This window comes from Mytilus edulis, chromosome 7, assembly GCF_963676685.1.
Source record: "Mytilus edulis chromosome 7, xbMytEdul2.2, whole genome shotgun sequence".
NCBI classification, from domain to species: Eukaryota; Metazoa; Mollusca; class Bivalvia; order Mytilida; family Mytilidae; genus Mytilus; species Mytilus edulis.
Window position 1 is genome coordinate 52410619 of NC_092350.1, and position 18603 is coordinate 52429221.

Here is an 18603-nt window from a genome sequence, read left to right on the forward strand (position 1 = left end):
ACAGAAAACAAATTTCCATGATCACGGATCACGAAAAGATAAAGAAAAAAATTCTGTAGAAAAACGGATCACGATAGCGAATATGCGACGATCACGAAGAATGAAAATAACCCATCAGGCCCCTCTTTGGTATGCCACATATTTAGAGAGGTGTTACAAGGTTTCTTTAACGTGCATAGAGGAAAGATATATATAGATTGCAACTCACACCTAACACTAGAAGCGTCGGATTTAGCGTCAACATTCCGACCGGACATTGAAACGAATTTACACATTTTGCAAGGTTTTTACTATCGAACAGGAGAAACCCAAGGAAGACCTGTACATGTACCCAAATCAATCCATTGAATTTAGATTATAAGTCTTATTTATTAGTCTTTGAGCTTATAGCGAGATTCACTGATACAAAAAAATCACATCATTGCCTCCTGAAAATCCAAGCATCACAGAAAACAAAAAATGAAAAGACTAATCATTCATTTATCTAGTTTTTAAATTCTTATCTATCTATTTTTTGGCAAAAATCTAATGAGACAGTTTGTCCACTAAATAAATGCGAAATAAAGAATTCCAATTTTTCTAACTGAATGTCCTAGAATTGGGCGTAAAGACCGGAACTAAAATTAGATTAAAGAAAATTTTCAAATCAAGTAAAATGATTACGACATAAAACAGTATTTAGGCCTACTGTATATAGGAAGAAATCAATAAAGACTTATATTTTGGTGTAAATTTAAATTTTATATTGAACTTTATGTTATTTAATTTTTCCATACAGTGACAGTAAACTTCTTAGTAAGTATTGCTCATAAGTGGGGTTGGGGGTGGGTCCTCAACATACACGTTAATTTAATGACAGACGTGTGGCTGGGAGTTACCTTAATTGACAACTAATAGTGTTTGGCGAAAGGTGCTTTATTATAGTAATGCATATATAGTTATACCAAGCATGGTATCAATAAGCTACAATGAACAAAATGTGAATATGAAGCACTTGAACCCCAATGTGGGTAATAATAAAAGTAATTAGAAAAAATTAACAATAAAAAGAAAAAGAAAAAAAAAAATATTTTATATCAATTACATAATAAAAGTGGCCTGGAACATGCTCTTTGCTTAAAACCACATGGTAATATAAACCCGGATGAAGTATCAAAGGGAAGCAATTCTTACAAGGTGTTATCAATTATGTACAATGAGAGTTGCCTCCCATTGTACGCAATTGACAACTAATAGTGTTTGGCGAAAGGTGCTTTATTATAGTAATGCATATATAGTTATACCAAGCATGGTATCAATAAGCTGCAATGAACAAAATGTGAATATGAAGCACCTGAACCCAAAACGAAGTCGCCAAACACAGGGGTTAATAATATATACATAAAAAAAAACAAAAAAAAAACAAACCAACAACAACATCAAATCAAGAATATAAAAATACACCGGCGAAAATACCCTAACACTAACTACCAATCAAATAATTCATAGCTGACGTAACCCGATACATATCAACACTAGCTTGTTTAATGTAAGTCTGAAAACAATCAGATCTCCAGTCTCCGTGATGTTTCAAGATCTTTCAATAAAATCTCAGGAATGCCAGCCTTGGTGGCTAATGTAGCCCCTCCGTGTCTCAGCGAATGAAAAGAATAAACTGAAGGGTCTAAACCAACAAGAACAATTAACTCTCTAAAACGGTTCAACAAAACGGATCTAGATAAAGGCAATAATTTACCATGAACAGGTAAAGCAAAAACGGGAGCATTCTTATCACCAGGTATTAAAGACAGAAGATGCTTATAAGCTCGAGCAGGACATATTGATGGCTCAACTGAGCAACACAAAGAAACCTGATGGGTGTAATCATGATTTTGTCTAGTCTTTGACCATTTCAATAAAAGGAGGATACCCTTTTCACTAACAACAACATTATCTCTGATCAATTGTTCACGGGAATTAAAAGATGTAGAGCTTCTGCTGACCAGGTTTGACGCCCTAAGCATACCAAAAAAAGCAAACGTTAGAAAACACCATAAACAAGCATCTAAATAATCATAAATATTCAACAACCTAACAATATCAATTAAATGTGTAGGTAACAATGGTAATTTTGACACAGCCACATGCTGATTCTTATGACTCAATCCTCTTAAAGTCAATTTGAATTCTGTAGATAAAAAAGGTTCCACAGTAAACCAAAAAGTTGACTCCAGGTCTTAATGCCAGAAATATAATTCTTAACAGATGAAAAACTGCTTAAACTCTTGGATAGAAAACATGCATAAGCACACAATATATCCTTAATACAAGGAAATGGTCGAAATTTATAATAAACACAAAAAATATGGTATGCATTGAGTTGACTCTTCAAATTTGAATAAGTACCAGGCCGAAAGGCTGCACCCTTAGCAAGCTTGACCTCTTTCTGCAAAACTGCTCTTCTGGACTTAAGACCTGGAAGTCATAAACAACAGTAATTAGATAAACAACAATGTCATATTAATTATCAAAGTTAGTCTTATCTGACACTAAATATGCGCAAAAAAATGTCAATGTATCATGTATGAAAACCTAAATGTTTATAATATCATTAAACATATGACCAAACACTTCTTTCTCAATAAAATCTGAATTGTAAAGTTTAGATTCGATAAAAAACTGTGATCTGTTCTTCTCCGAAAGATTCCAACGGGATAGCAAATCCGATAACCTATTTTCAACAGATGCTATATAACTCACACGCAGTTGAACATTACTTGACGCACACAAGTACCATATTGACGTGCCAAATTCAACATTTCCTGATCACGTCCTGTTCCCCTATTTAAAATTTCAACACATAATTGATTGTCACAAAACAGCTGTACCCGTTTATTTGAGATACTTGATGTCCAGAATTGAATTGCTATGTAAATCGCATACATTTCAAGCACAGATATGTTGCTTAAAACCACATGGTAATATAAACCCGGATGAAGTATCAAAGGGAAGCAATTCTTACAAGGTGTTATCAATTATGTACAATGAGAGTTGCCTCCCATTGTACGCCATATTTGGATCCCTTCCTCACCTTACACCGCGATATTGCGCCATTTATCGTTTATTCTATTTTCTTTCACAAGACAAAATTTTTATGATTTTTTTTTTAAGGTATGTTTAAAAATGAAATCTTTATTGATTGGGTATAAAAATGCGTTTCAGCTTAACCTTAAGAGAACAAAACACAAATTTTAAATTAAGGTGGCAAAATACATGACACAATCTCCCGAATGACGTTGTTCAATTCGTTACGTCTTTGCACTTGTGACGTCATCATTCAAACGTTTATACGCCATTGCGGAAGACCAGTAAACATGACCCTGTTTCTTCTTTTAGTTTGTATTGCAAGCTTTGGTATTAATTGTGCACCATTCACGGACAGTGAGAAGCATGGTAGGTTGATTTATATAGGATTATTGTTCAAATGAAAGATACCGAAGTCTAAATATATTGGCATTGCTACAACAAAACTAAACGATCTTTCTGGAAATTTCTCGAATAACTCTTTGATTACGAGTTCTCATGTTTTTAAATGGATTTTAGCGGGGACGGGTACAAAGTGTATTTGAAATAAAAAGGCAAGACCGAGAATTAAACGAAAAATATAAAGGGTGACCCATTGCTAAAAAAGATGGGCAGCAGCTGCAGAATCGTATTTTCTGCCCGTTGCATATCATTTGAAACAGTTATTAAGATGTAAAAAAATCAAAAACAATTTCGGTTTTGGGTTGATTGAAGACTATATTCAACGAGAACTGTATTATTTTAACAAAAACTACTTATACTGTATCAAAGTTATTTGTATATGATTATGTCATTCAATGCATTCATGTATATATTTGGAAAATAAAATAAGATATGGTGGTCAAGCAGACGACAGATAGACGACAGATTTTCCACATATCTTATCTTATAGTATTAAATTTTAAGACTTGGACAAAAGCATACAGTTACCCCCTCTACACTCCTTGAATTTAATTGTTGCAATGTTGGTTCCTTAGTTTCTGTGTTTTTTAATTAATTTTTTTCATGTCTTTGTTGTCTCTGCAGTTTTGTATTTTTGTTTTTTCGAAACAGAATTAATTGTTGTGCCCAAATAATATGTATAATCAATAAACAAAAACAAAATAGTTCTGTCTCATTCAACAAATGATTTAAATAAAAATAAGTTATTAAAATTTCTATGATTACAAAACGACTATGTTAAGAAATGGAAGTATTCAAGTGACAAATACACCTTATCGCTATTAGCCTTATCGACCGGGTCACCGGCCGCTTGAACTTTTGACGCATACAACAATCACTTTTCCATTGTGGCGTCAGATATTTTGTTTTATGACGTCAAAATCTTACGGGAACCTTTGTGATATCCAGTAATGGCGGACAAATAGCGATAAGGTGTATACTCATTGGTCCGCTAAAAATGCAACTTTCCATTCAAGCCAATGCCGTACGACTTGTGGTTTAACCCTCTTGTTGTCAGTTGTTTTTCAAGGTTGCATTTCGTGTACCAGAAAATACGACAGTTCGACATCTGTCACAGACGTCGTAGATGTCCAACGATGACGTCATGTCATAATGACCGTTACATTTTGGACCCATTGAATGATGAAACATATAGCCATGTTTGATCTTTAGTCTCTTTACTCTCTCATTTGAAAAAGATACAGCACTGAGGAGAAGCTTAAATTATAACATGGACAGTCCGAGGTTTAAGCGTCAAGACTGATGTTAACTCTGAGAGTGGGGGTTGTATTGTAAATAATCGATATATAAAATAATGTATTTGAAAGGTGGTACGTAAAAAAAGGGAATAAAAAAGAAAGAATAACACTCTAATCTTTGTCTTTGAGTTAAACAAAAACATGTTTCCTTATTGGGATTTTTTTTCTCCAGGGGAAAAAGCCTTTTTTCTCCACTAATTTAAGGCAAACAATATCACTGTCAGTCAGTTTGTTGTGGTAATTATTTCAATATTTGGAACAACCAGAAGCGAAGAGACGACATTGCATTTCCACACACATCGTTTGGACAACTTAAAAAAAAATGGCTTAAAATTATTCCCAAAAAGACAACTTTTTTCCCAAACAGTGCAGTCTCAGTCATGTCAGTAGTAAGTGTGCATGAATACAAACTGAAATAATACTCGTGCCTAAAATGACTATATGTGCACATTTGAGGGTCTATTTATGTATCATCACTGACAAAATGTGGTCTTATTTTAAAGCAGAGTTTGACTCTTGAAAATGGGTCTGTAAATTGAAGTTTCAGTCAAATTCATGGTTTATTTTAAATTTCCCAATTTGATGAAAATGATGCATATTTTCCCAATACACCTTATCGCTATTTGTCCGCCATTACTGGACATCACACAGGTTCCCGTAAAATTTTGACGTCATAATTCAAAATATCTGACGCCACAATGGAAAAGTGATTGTTGTATGACGCCAATAGTTCAAGCGGAACAGATTCTCGGGTCAAGCGGAAATAGCGATAAGGTGTATAAAAAAGGGTAGAGGTCGTTTTGAAAAAAGCGAACAATATCACTGACTGATACTGAAACACCTTATCGATATTTGTTTGCTGGACAGCCTTCACTTTCAACTTTTGAGTCCAAAACTGGCAAAAGTTAAGTTAGAAGCTCAACTTTTTTGAAAATTATAGTTGGATTCTGTTGCCTTGTAGCAAAGAATTTTACACAACAAGCCAATGCCATACTTAGGACTTGAGGCTAAGAGTAAAGAATGCTTGACATCACAAAGATTCTCTACAAAATTTAACGCCTAAATGTCTCACGCCAATAAGGAAAAGCGATTTTTGTATGACGTCAATAGTTCAAATGTTGCAGATTGCTAAATATTGAAATAGAGACAATTCTAATGTCCTACGACGCGTTTTCCCCCGAAAATACTTTATCGCTATTTTTCCACCATTCAATGACTTGACATCTGACACAAAAGTTCCCGTATAATTTTGACGCCACAATGAAAAAAGTGATTGTTATATGATGTAAAAAGTTCAAGCGGGACAGATTCTCTGGTCAAGCAGGGCAGATTTCTAAAAAAAAAACCGATAAGGTGTATGCCCCAGGTCAATACACCTTATCGCTAATCCCGGCTGACCCGGCCGCTTGAACTTTTGACGCATACAACAATCACTTTTCCATTGTGGCGTCAGATATTTTGTTTTATGACGTCAAAATTTTACGGGAACCTGTGCGATATCCAGTAAAGGCGGACAAATAGCGATAAGGTGTATAAGGACAGGTTATTCATAAAGTAAATATTGAAAACTCGTCCATCATACCATATTATATCTTCTTATTTGTATAAAGTACTTTGAAAGGATCTGACAGCAGCTCCTGCTACACAAGTAACACCCGTCGTGTTACACTTTAAAAAAAAGTACATTATGATTAATGAGACAAATCGAGAGATTAGAATAATTACAATAACGGATTGGTGTAGGTCTATTTGATAATAAACTCGCCCCACATTCTGTACGTATGTGCCTGTCCCAATTCAGGAGTTTGCATTCAATGGTCGTCGTTTGTTTATGTGTTACACTTTAGTTTTTCGTTCTTTTTATGTACTTTGATTTATAGGCCGTTATTTTTTTTCGTTTGAATTGTTTAACTGTTACATTGTCATTTCGGGGCCTTTTATAGCTTACTATATGCGGTATTGGCTTTGCTCATTGTTGAAGGCCGTACGACTACGGTGACCTATAGTTGTTAATTTCAGTGTCATTTTGGTCTCTTGTGAAGAGTAGTCTCTTTTGGCAATCATACCACATATTCTTTTTGTATATTAAAATCATCATCGATACAAGGATTGAAATTTTGTATTTGCGCCACGCGCGCGTTTCGTCTACAGAAGACTAATCAGTAGCTCTCGAATCGAGAAAAAGTTAAACAGGCCAAATAAATTTTGAAGTCCACAAGTCAGAAGCTAATTTTTTTCTAAATTTTTAAAAGTTGGACTCTGTTGGCTTGTAGTGAAGAAATTTACAAGCCCGAAAAAAATTTAACAAGCCAGTGGGTAGGACTTGTGTTTAAGCGTGAAGACTGGGGACATTAGAGCTAAATAATCCAAAAACAACATTCGGTTCCGCAGCTAGGGGAGGGGGGAGGTCTTGGAGTTGGAGGAAACATTATTGTCTTCTATAAATTTTTGTCAACTCAAATCCCTATCTTTAGATAAAGGAACAGTAAATGCGCTATGTCGCAGAATTTTCTAAAATTTTGCCTACAACCGAAAATATGCGCCTGTGAAAATCATATCTCCAGGCCAATAGAATCTTTAATGATCTTAGTATCTGTCGGTTTGGGTTTTAATTTAAGAATTATACCATCATGTCATGCTGAGCTCTATATATGCTCATTTTTACATGAGTAGGCATTATATTTGTCGATATTTTACACTGAGCGTAATATTTGTTAGAGTTTATTAAAAGTTAGAAACACAAGACCAAGTTTTAAAGTTACTGTTTTTTTTTAAACGGACTCAAGTATCTAGTGTAGTTAAAATTATCTGGGACATATGTTTCGGATTGTTCCGCTGTTTCGGATCAGTATACCAGATGATATGCCATCAGATTCTATAAATACTAAATAGATCGAGATAGCATTTATTTAATAAAATTTCGTGCTATCTAGAGAATCCAAATGGCATTGAATACTAGTAGGTTATTATTAATGACATCACTTGGATAGTTTAGCTAAGTAGCCATCGTTCAGCATATCTGCTCTAGGATAAAGCGGGCGGCTATACTAGCTGCTACGACATTTAACGCAACCCTGGTTGGTACCAAACAACGGTTTAGTGTACGGTATTGAAAATATTACCCAGGATACTTTAGAAATTTTTTAAATGATTATGTTTTTCGACCACTGAAATTGCCAATGCTAATATTTATCAATTTCGCGTACATATCTTTCAAATTAACTGCTTTTCAATTACAGATATAAGTGTCCAAGCAAATAGCAATGTAGCACAAGACACTCTAAGTCATATTGTAAAGCGAGATGTCGAAGATGAAGTTGAATTATTTAGAAAGAAAATGAACGTTGATTCATCCGAGGATGATGAAGAGAGACGGTCGATTGAAGATTTATCTAATGACGAAGAAAGGCGGGCAGCTGAAGATTTGGCAGTTGACGAAGAGAGACGGGCAGCCGATGATTCATCAAATGATGAAGAGAGACGTGAGGCTGAAGATTTTTCAAATGAGGAAGAGAGACGTGAAGCTGAAGTAAGTCTTTAGATGTTTTTTATGCATACTAATAGTAGTATTGCCAGTGCGTGCAAAACAAAATAAAGGAACTGTCTGATTGGGGTCACAAATTAGAATTAAATGTCAAACGGTCATTTTTTAAATCTATTTATAAGATCCTGATAAGGTTTGTCAATGAGTATCCGAGTCCTGGCCTTGAAGGCATAACACTTTACTCAGTGCTCGGAACACAAAAATCATGCTCAAAACATGAAATCCAGCAATTTGATTGGTTGATTTTCGAGTCTGAGTACAAAAATCATGCTCGAAAGTTTTAGGACCGTGAGGCCTGAAGCATTACGCTCTGAAATAAGTATGTAATAGTTGTCGCTGAGTGAATGAAATGGCATGATTTATATGGGATCTATACTTTAATTAATAAGCATTTGAAAAAATCAAGTTTTCTAATTGGTTTTTGACCAATTGAAGAAGGACATTGGTCGGATGGTAACAGCTGTAGTGTTGTAGGAATGTTTGAATCTTTGATGTTTCCGGGCCAACCATTGGATATGATTTATATATTTATTTTTTCGGGACTGCCCGGAGATGGCCGAGCTTGATTGCTTATATAATTATAAGGAAAATTTCATGTGGAGCAAATGGCTATATAATAAACATTGGCACATACAGCTTGCCTGAGCATGTTGTCATATGTAAATTGTCAAACAATTGCTAGGAACCTGTCACGATTTGAAGTTTGTCTTTGGTTGCTATCTATCGTTTTACTGTTTAAAAAATAAATCAGACCTATGATAATCTATTTTGAAGTTTTAATCATTTTGTCATCCGGGCGTGGCCATTTACAAAGCTTACAGTACGATATTGATTTTGTTCATTATTGAAATCAGTTAACGTGGGCGTACGGTGCCCATTGTGTCATACTCTTGTTTAAATCCTCGTCCTTTGGATTCTTGCAGTCTTGGGGCGAGTCGTCTCATTGGCAATCTTACCACATCTTATAATGATTTTTAATTTCTTTGCTTCATTTATAGGCATTATGTTTTCTGGTCTGTGCGTCCGTTCGTCTGTTCGTTCGTTTGTTCGTCTGTCCCGCTTCAGGTTAAAGTTTTTCGTCGAGATAGTTTTTGAAGAAGTTGAAGTCCAATCAACTTGAAACTTAGTATACATGTTCCTTATGATATAAACTTTCTCATTTTAATGCCAAATTAGAGTTCTGACCCCCCTATTTCAAGGTCCACTGAACACAGAAAATGATTGTGCGATTTAGGCATCTGTGTACTATTGACACATTCTTGTTATTCGTGTTATAAACATGTATTATGTTGATCTCATTAAAATTCAACCCAATCGAAATCTAATTCTAAAATTTTAAAGTTAATGCAATTTTGGGGAACACCTTTAAATGCTCCAGCCGTACGCAACGGTATCACTAAGTGTTACCCTTGACCGTCCGTCCGTCCCATTTTCATTCCGCTAACAAGTTTTCCTCATCCTAATATTATGAAACTCTGAACACAACGATAAGAACCAAAATCATCAGACATAGTTTGAATTTGGGCAGTGAGTCACTAACCATTCTAGAGAGTTATGCCCCTTTTCAACTTTTGAAAAAGCAATTTAGCGTGAGTGGTAGTATTCTTGTCTAAGTGTCACTTAGTCACGTGCTTCTTTTATTCCTTTCAAACACTTTAAAAATTGTCCAGGATTTTCCAAACTGTATGCAATAAAATTGTTAAATAAAAAGTAGGGGTTAGAGGGCACTTTTTGTAATGGACCTACATGACTAAAACTAGAGGATTCCGAATATCTGACAAAAAGTCGAAAACAAGTTTAGCGAACATTCATAAACAAAATTGAACACTGTGTATTTAAACTTGCCTTTCTACTGATAGAGATCTGATTTAAACAAAAGTTTGTTCGAAATCAAGTCTTCTTTTGACTCGGTCCTGGATAATACTGATGGATTGCCATAAGTCATAAATATTATTGATATGCACCGTTATTCTTTTTATTTTATGACAGGATAGTTATGAAGAAGCTAAAAGAGAGGATGTTGCGGAAGAGGATGTAGCCAAACGATCTGGTGAAGTGGCCGCAGAAAATGGAGATATGAGCGAACGAAGTTCAGACGATGATGATGAAGACGAACGGGCACAAAGAGATATAGATGACGACGACGATGATGATGATATGCGCGAGAGGAGAAATCATCATGATGATGATGACGACGATGATGATGATGATATGCGCGAAAGGAGAAATGATGATGATGATGATGACGACGACGATGAGGATGATATGCGTGAAAGGAGAAATGATGATGATGATGAAGACGACGATGATGATGATGAAGATGATGATGACATGCGCGAAAAGAGAAATGATGACGATGACGATGACGACGATGATGATGATGATATGCGCGAAAGGAGAAATGATGATGATGATGACGACGACGATGATGATATGCGCGAAAGGAGAAATGATGATGATGATGATGACGACGACGACGATGATGATGATGATATGCGCGAAAGGAGAAATGATGATGATGATGACGACGATGACGATGATGATGATAAACGTGTAAAGAGAGACGATGATGACGATGATGATGATGACGATGACGATGATAAACGCGAAAGAAGAGATCATGACGACGATGATGATGATGACGAACGAGTAAGACGTGATGGTGATGTCACTGCCAACGAAAATGAAGGTGAGGAGGACGACAAAGCTGAACGCTCTGTTTTGGATTCATTAATTAGAAAAGAAGCCGATGCTAAACGTGATGCTATGGACAACGAGGAAATTAGTGAACGAGACGCTGAGGATGTTGAATTTAAACGTAATGATGATGATGATGATGATGACGATGATGATGATGATGACGACGATGATGACGACAAACGTGAAGCTTTCGACAATGATGATGTTGAATTTAAACGTAATGATGATGATGATGATGACGATGATGACGACAAACGTGAAGCTTTCGACAATGATGATGTTGAGTTTAAACGTGATGCTGATGATGACGATGATGATGATGATGATGATGACAAACGTGATGCTGATGATGACGATGATGATGATGATGATGATGATGACGATGACAAACGTGAAGCTGATGATGATGACGATAAATCAGAACGAGATATCGACGATGATGATGATGAAGATAAATTAAAACGAAACAGCGACGATTATGATGATGAGGATGATGACGATAAACGTGACATTAGCCCTCATGATAATAATCCAGCAAATGATATGAGCCATTCTGAAAATAATCCAGCAATGGATGTTAGCCACGAAGGAGATAGTAATAGTCATTTTCCAACAGGTGACGTTAGTAATAGTTATGATCATTCTGAGTCAATACGAGACACAAGTGATGAAAATGAAGAATCAACACGTGATCTAAGTAATGCCGAAGATGACTTAATGGCTCATATGGAACAACAGAAAAGGGAGATGCAAAACGAGGAGGAGGAATCTAGAGAAAAAAGGGATATAAATGACCAAAGAAGTAAGTTTATTCTGCCTTTTGACAACTGTTTAGTTTTCATAGGGATACAATTTATATTTGCATGCCTGTTTAGTTTGGTTTTTCTATTTGTGTTTGAAGTTTTTTTGGGTTGTTTTTTTACGCTCTTTTTTATTACACGTTACCTCTTTTTGTTTGTCTTTGCTTCACATCACAGAACTTCCAATAGTTTTTTACGTCACTGGAGAACATTTATATTAATGCCTCAAAGTAAAAGAGATAGTTGTATGACATTGTATTGTCGACATACTGTGGATACAAATTTTCGTGTATTTCATGGAAACAGGGGAACCACGATTTTAAATATTCAACGAATTACAAATTTTCAAAAGGACTGGATATGCACTGCAGACTTTGCTTAAACCACGAAATTTAATATCCACAAAAAAAATAGTATCCACACAAAATACAAGTTTCCCTCAATCCACGAAAATTGGTATCCAAGAAATTAAAGGAATCCACAGTAGTTTAAGTGTCTCGCAAATTCTCGGGTCAATTTATTCAGATTTTCAAAAAGGATAAAGTCTATTGCTTTTTGCTCTTTTCGTTTAGTTTCGTTTTTGTTTGCTCGTTTGTTTGTTTGGGTTGGGTTTGGAGGGAGGATAGTCCTTGTATAGTGGGACAGGGCTATTTTCTGTTATCTGTTTTTGGTGTTAGTGAGGTTTTTTTTGGGGGGGGCGATGTTATTTTGGTGTACGAACAATTATACAATTACTTTATATACGGTCCGGAACGACCGAGCCTTTTCAATCTATCATAAAGACTTTTTCTCATTTTATATTTAAATAAACAAGTTTTTTTTAAATGATGACACTATATCATAACTGCTAAAAATGCAATAAGACCCCATTTTCAAATCCTATTGCAGTATGTGCAAAACTGTTTAAAAAGTTGTCTGACCGAAAAAGAAACTTTTCGTCTATATTTTCAACTAAAAAAACCTGAAAATTTCTGTCTGACCGAATGACTTTTTGTCTGACATTTTGTCGGTCAGACAAAGTTTGGGATACGCTGCTATTGATGCAGAAATAATTTAGACATGCCATAAAAGAAAAAGAAATAACCCAAGTAAGAAGGGACATTCATTTTTACAGTGCGCAGGTACCTTCACAGTTATTTTATAATTTATATGATAACTGGTGAGCAATGCAGGCTCCTTATAATGTGAGCAACACAGACTACTAGTAATCAGTGAATCGTTGAGTTCGTTAATCTAATCGTTCCTGTATTTTGATTGCTTTCTTATATACAATTTTAGGTATTGTAAAGGAGAGCCAGAAGATATCAACGGGATATTTATACTCATTAATAAGTCGATAATACATTGACAACTAGCTAAAAAAAAATAAAAAAACAACACCAAAAGTCTAACAAATGTATATGTACAAAACACAATGTTACCATCTAAATACTGAGCAACACGTATACCAGAAACCGGAAGTGATCTAATGTATTCTGGAAGGGTTAGTAGATCCTGCTCCACATGTGAAACTCAGTCTCGTCGTGTTGTTCTAAAACCAATGTAGATTTTATATCTTTCGATATTTTAGAAGTAGTTTTTTTACTTCCCAATATAGTAAGATTATAAATATTGATGCTGAACTAGTAACCTTAAAGGGTAGTTAGTGTCATGATGGAAGAGTTGATGCCATGGTATTGTGATTTCTCAACTTATCTGTTGTCATGGTTGCATAAGTTGTCTACGAGTTTTTTTCTTCCAAAGATTCTAACAAAGAATTTCGTAGATTTTGGTTTCTCCCTCTCCCATACAAAATGTCCGATCATGATACAATACAATAAGGTATACAAACTGACAAAAATACTTCACAGAAAAGATAGTTGGTGTAAGGCCAAAACAAATAATACTTGTTTTTATCCGCTAACTCTACCTACCCTTAAACTTTTTATGCCATTTTGGAACAACTCTGTTAAAGTCAGACTGATTCCCTAAGTTAGGGAAGTAAGGTAGTAAATGTATTTATAACCAGCTACAAAATCTATGTAAAGTAAAATGACATTGCCTGCCTACCTACGCTATTTGTTTTAACACGTTTGCGGAAACACATGTTTTGTTAAGTTGGCCTAATCTTTCAGTCATGTCCGATCAGCAGACGATTTAATCTGAAAGAACATAGCAAACGAGATTTGATTACGTAAAATAATTCTGAGAAATGAAGGAAAATTTGGTTTTGACGTTATGCTGATTCGAGCATTTAACGACTGTTAAAGATGAATGCTCAGTTACATGAGGTCATAACCATTTATCTTCATTTCTGTTTTGTAGTTCGAACTCAAGACGAGGATGACGATTTGTATTCCGATCAACGAAAACGAAGTGAAAAGGCTAAAAGTGACAAAAAATGGTCAACTTACCGATCAGACAATAGCGATAATTTTGAAATTCATGAAAACTCAGACGAGTCCTCTCCCCACAAAGTAGACACTAGAGTAGCAAAGGATGTGAAGATACCCGGGGTTTATTACAAACATCTGGGTGGGAAGCCGTCTGGTCAGATTGCTTTACAAGAATTGTATGAACAGGAATATTTATCTTACTTTTCAAAAGACGCAAAAGGTAATTGTCCTAAGTCACTGTTAGGTTTAAACTTTAAAGCTTAACAAATTCAAAATTCAAAAGATTGAATTTGCGTTAAAAGTAAAATAAGTGTTCTATCTATGAGTTTTTAATCATAATTCACATTTTTTTTTTATTATTTCCTTGTTAAAAAAATTAAGCATGTGCAACCGATTTCAAAAATTGCTCAGATAACAATAATCATAAAACTTGCAAGAATTTCAGTTATTTCAATCGCATAAATATAATCTGAATCTTGAGTTCGAACTGCAAGATAATTGAAGAAATAATTTTTAATTTTTCAAACCTCTATTGGAATCCATTAAAGGTTTTAATGCGTAAAATCCGTAACATTCTGTTTTGTAGCAAATGTTCCGTGGGAGGAACCACAAATGTTAAAGAACTGCTGGGCACAAACAATGCTTGCCAGTAGATACGGCTTTTCTCCTAGCTGTAATATGGACGGCTCATTTTCTCCTAAACAATGCTATCTTGAGAGGTACGGTTTTGTATGAGTTGAACGATTGTGTATCAGTTGTACGGTTCTGTATCAGTTGAACGGTTGTGTAGCAGTTGTACAGTTTTGTATCAGTTGAACGGTTTTGTATCAGGTTTTGTATCAGTTGAAAGGTTTTGGAGTGTTTGTAACACTGTTGTTTTTGATTGTAACTGTTCCTCATTTCAAGGATTCCAATTGAATATAAAAAAAACTGCTTCAACGTTATTGTTTCTCTGTCAGATAGTACTGATACCATTCTTGAATAAATGATTGTCCTCGAGAAATCATTGGAAAACCGTCGCCTCGGTTGTTGACAATGTTTTCTCGGTGTAAAAATCTGCTCTATCAACCTCCCTTCGTTGTGCTATCTATACAATAACATATAGTTTACCATGAAAAGGATTAGGGCTTGGTGAAAACATGACATATATATTTGATGTCTTTGAAAAATTTGTCATGAAATTCAGCCTGTCCTAATTTTTACCGTGCACCTTAAAACAAAACAAAAACTATTCATAGAAGTGTCCAAGAAAGGAGAAAGATTTAGATGACGAGAAAAAATAATCGCAGACGCGTTAGGCCATAGTTATTATATTTTTAGTTTTACGAAATTTTTTGACAAAACCAATGGGTAGGAGGACGAAAAAAAAAAAAAAAAAAAAACTGCTGCTGCTGATTTTTTTTTTAATACCAACCGTCAATATCAAAAAAAAAAATTTTTATTTCACCAGGAGATTTTCTACTAGTGTAACAACTATTTTTTTTTCTTGACAAGGTTTGAATTGAAAATCAATGTGCAACAACTTACTAAATCACCAAGAGCATAAATTTAGATTCTTTCATGCAGTTATGAACTAAAATTTATTTTTTTTGCATGAAAAACACTGGGTCAGAGGAGAAAAAAAAATAAAAATCAACATTTTTAATTTTATTTTTTTTCCTATTTGGCAAAAATTAGGGTAGGAGGGTTCGTAAAACTAAAAATAAAAAAACTATGGCCTTATTTGGAAAATATTTTTACAAATATGTTTTTAGCTCTTTAATCTTATGTACTCATAATTTTTAATTTTGTTTCCCCGTGGCTGGTTAAAGATAGTTATCTCCCACAACCCAGGTCTAACTTATTATTAGAGCTCGTCTGTTTATAGTTGAAATGGTATTGATAGATGCGAGTTACATGGAACTGATAAATTTAATCCTTGTTAATTCTTGATTTAATATTTTTCAGGTGTTGGTGTGTAAACAGAGACGGAAAATCACAAGCACAGACCCCAGACACACGATTTTATTATTCTATTGCGGGAATTATGTTGGTTTGCACTCAGAACGATTGACTGATAATTTCTACTTATTTATAAACTTTATACTGATTTTGTTCTGTTTGTTGATGCAGTTTTATGCGAAGAAAATTCAACACAAAATTTTGATATATTGCAAAAATTCGGCGGGCAGTAATTTCAAGATTATTCAGAAAGAAGATAAATATTTTTGTACTAGTGTAGTAAATTGACTATTTTTCAGTATATAATTGTGCTTTTTTATATTATAATAATATTTATAACAGTATAATAAAAAAAATGTCGGACAAGGAGATCCAATAATATATACAGATACGATTTCTTATTTCAATCATTCCTGATACACGTCAGAATACATGGAATTGCAAGGTAGAGGCCAATGAGACAACAATCCAAAAACAAACAAAAAACCCACAAAATGTGCAAAACTTATCAAACCTACCGTCGAAGTTCCCAACAGACAAAAATCATCTGTTAAACAAATTCCCACAAGATTGGAAACATGCAAATGTGTGTACTGTATTTAAAAAGGGGGACAAACGCATTGCTATAAATTACAGACCCATATCACTCATAATGACACATGCATACTATGTAAAATCATGGAAAACATTTATTGAAAATTGGTATCCAACGAATAATAATGAATCCACAGTATCCAGTACTGAGTAGTATGATGGACCACATAGAAAATAACCAAATTTTGTATGACCTTCAACATGAATTCTATAGCTAGCATCAAGATCATCGGAAACCGATCTTTTATCATTCGTCCGAGAACAATCCAAAGCATTTGACAAAATACTTCACAAAATATGAAAAAAAGAAGGTGTGGTATTATTGCCAAAAAGACAACTCTCCAAAAGAGACCAAAATGACACAGAAATTAGCAACTATATGTCAACGTACGGCTTTCAACAATAAGCAAAGCTACAAAAGACTACTCTGAAAACTGAAATATCATTGCATTGAAAGCAACAACACCTTAATTTCCTCACATCCTGCATACTAAAAGTCATTATTGATGGTTTTTAATCAGACAAAGTAAACGTTACATCTGGTGTTCCCCAAGGAATAGTTTTGGGTCCTATCCTGTTCCGTGTGTATATAAACGACTTTAATGTATACATCGAACACAGCACTAAGAATATTTGCAGATGGCAGTATAATTTATTTACGAAACAAAAGAAAACACACAAAAACTGCAAGAAGACCTTACATCAACAGCAAAATGGGAAGGAATAGGGCTAATGTCATTCGATCCAGTCACGTGCTCAGTCCTTCAGATTACAATCAAGAAAAAAAAACTTTTAAAATTTGACTATACTCTTCATCAACATGTAGCGCAAAAAGAAACATCCACACATATCTTGGCAAAACAATACAAACTGACATAAAAGCTGAACTTTATTCAGAGATTTAATGGTTAATTAAAAAACATATCTACCACTTGTAAGACCAAAGCTAGAATACAGCAGCTGCGCCTGGGACCCACATACCAAATCATAAACTCACCATTGGTCTTGAGATGGTACATCGCAGAGCAGCTAGGTATAACATAAGAGCCAACCATAAAAAAAAATCAGCTGAAAAGGGCTTAAGAACCGTTAGTTTTCTCGTTTGAATTGCTTTACATTTGTGATTTCGGGGCCTTTTATAGCTGACTATGCGGTATTGACTTTGCTCATTGTATAGTGACCTATAGCAGTTAGTTTCTGTGGAGATTAGTCTCATTAGCAATAATACCACATCTTTTTTTTTTATATTAACTCATCATATGGATACAAATAGAAATACATCTAACAAAAACACTGAGTGGACGTAGCCAGGTACTTGCACATCCCAACAACAAATGAACACAAATAACAAATAAGTCCAGACCTGAGAGTACTTGCAGTTACTGAAATCTAGGTCAAAGCCAATAGCAACTAATAAAAATAATCATGTATCTGAGACTCAATTATCAATCCTTAGGCATCCATGTGTAGTACCTTTTAAGTACACCATTTATTTTGTTCCAGTTTAATATTATAGTCATAGATAAGTAGAAACAACTCAAAACTTGATTATGTAGGTACATTATAAGGCATTTGAAATTATAGTACTGAAATACATTTGCAAAAGTAGCTGTGTAGTAAATATCAAGGTCCATATTCATATCACAATAACATGTTTTCGCCAGGATATACACGAAAGTCAAGACTTTGTACGTTTTCAAATATCACTTTCAATTGGTATTCTGAAAAAGAGAACTTTGAAATACGTTTTGGGTATTCTTCAAGAAGGAACTTTGAAATACCTTTAGATATTCTTCAAGAGGGAACTTACAAAATGTAAAGAACTGTCTTCGTTCAACAAGTCAAGGGATGGACTCCGAACCCACCAAGAAGAAAGTAAATTATAA

The 18603-nt window shown here is 34.6% G+C and overlaps 1 protein-coding gene across 3 annotated transcripts; it reads left to right on the forward strand.

The window, feature by feature from the left end:
* Positions 1–3274: 3274 nt before the first annotated feature.
* On the forward strand, positions 3275–16512 carry LOC139481766 (protein starmaker-like). Of its 3 annotated transcripts, XM_071265260.1 has the most exons (6): positions 3275–3432; positions 8003–8292; positions 10297–11809; positions 14112–14402; positions 14769–14901; positions 16130–16512. In XM_071265260.1, exons 1-6 carry the CDS (start codon positions 3354–3356, stop codon positions 16233–16235), a joined length of 2412 nt encoding a protein of 803 aa, XP_071121361.1. In that variant the 5' UTR covers positions 3275–3353; the 3' UTR covers positions 16236–16512. The 3 variants fall into 3 exon arrangements, with proteins under 3 accessions (XP_071121361.1, XP_071121362.1, XP_071121363.1); XM_071265261.1 differs by lacking the exon at positions 14112–14402; XM_071265262.1 differs by lacking the exons at positions 14112–14402; positions 14769–14901 and having other exon boundaries at positions 3276–3432.
* Positions 16513–18603: the final 2091 nt, after the last annotated feature.

What these genes read in the sequence shown, in the direction of transcription:
- LOC139481766 (XM_071265260.1), top strand. Translation starts at nt 3,354, where the DNA reads ATGACCCTGTTTCTTCTTTTAGTTTGTATTGCAAGCTTTGGTATTAAT. An exon ending in CACGGACAGTGAGAAGCATG is followed by an intron (nt 3,433 to 8,002) that starts GTAGGTTGATTT and finishes TTTCAATTACAG; the next exon opens with ATATAAGTGTCCAAGCAAAT. An exon ending in CTTTTCAAAAGACGCAAAAG is followed by an intron (nt 14,403 to 14,768) that starts GTAATTGTCCTA and finishes TCTGTTTTGTAG; the next exon opens with CAAATGTTCCGTGGGAGGAA.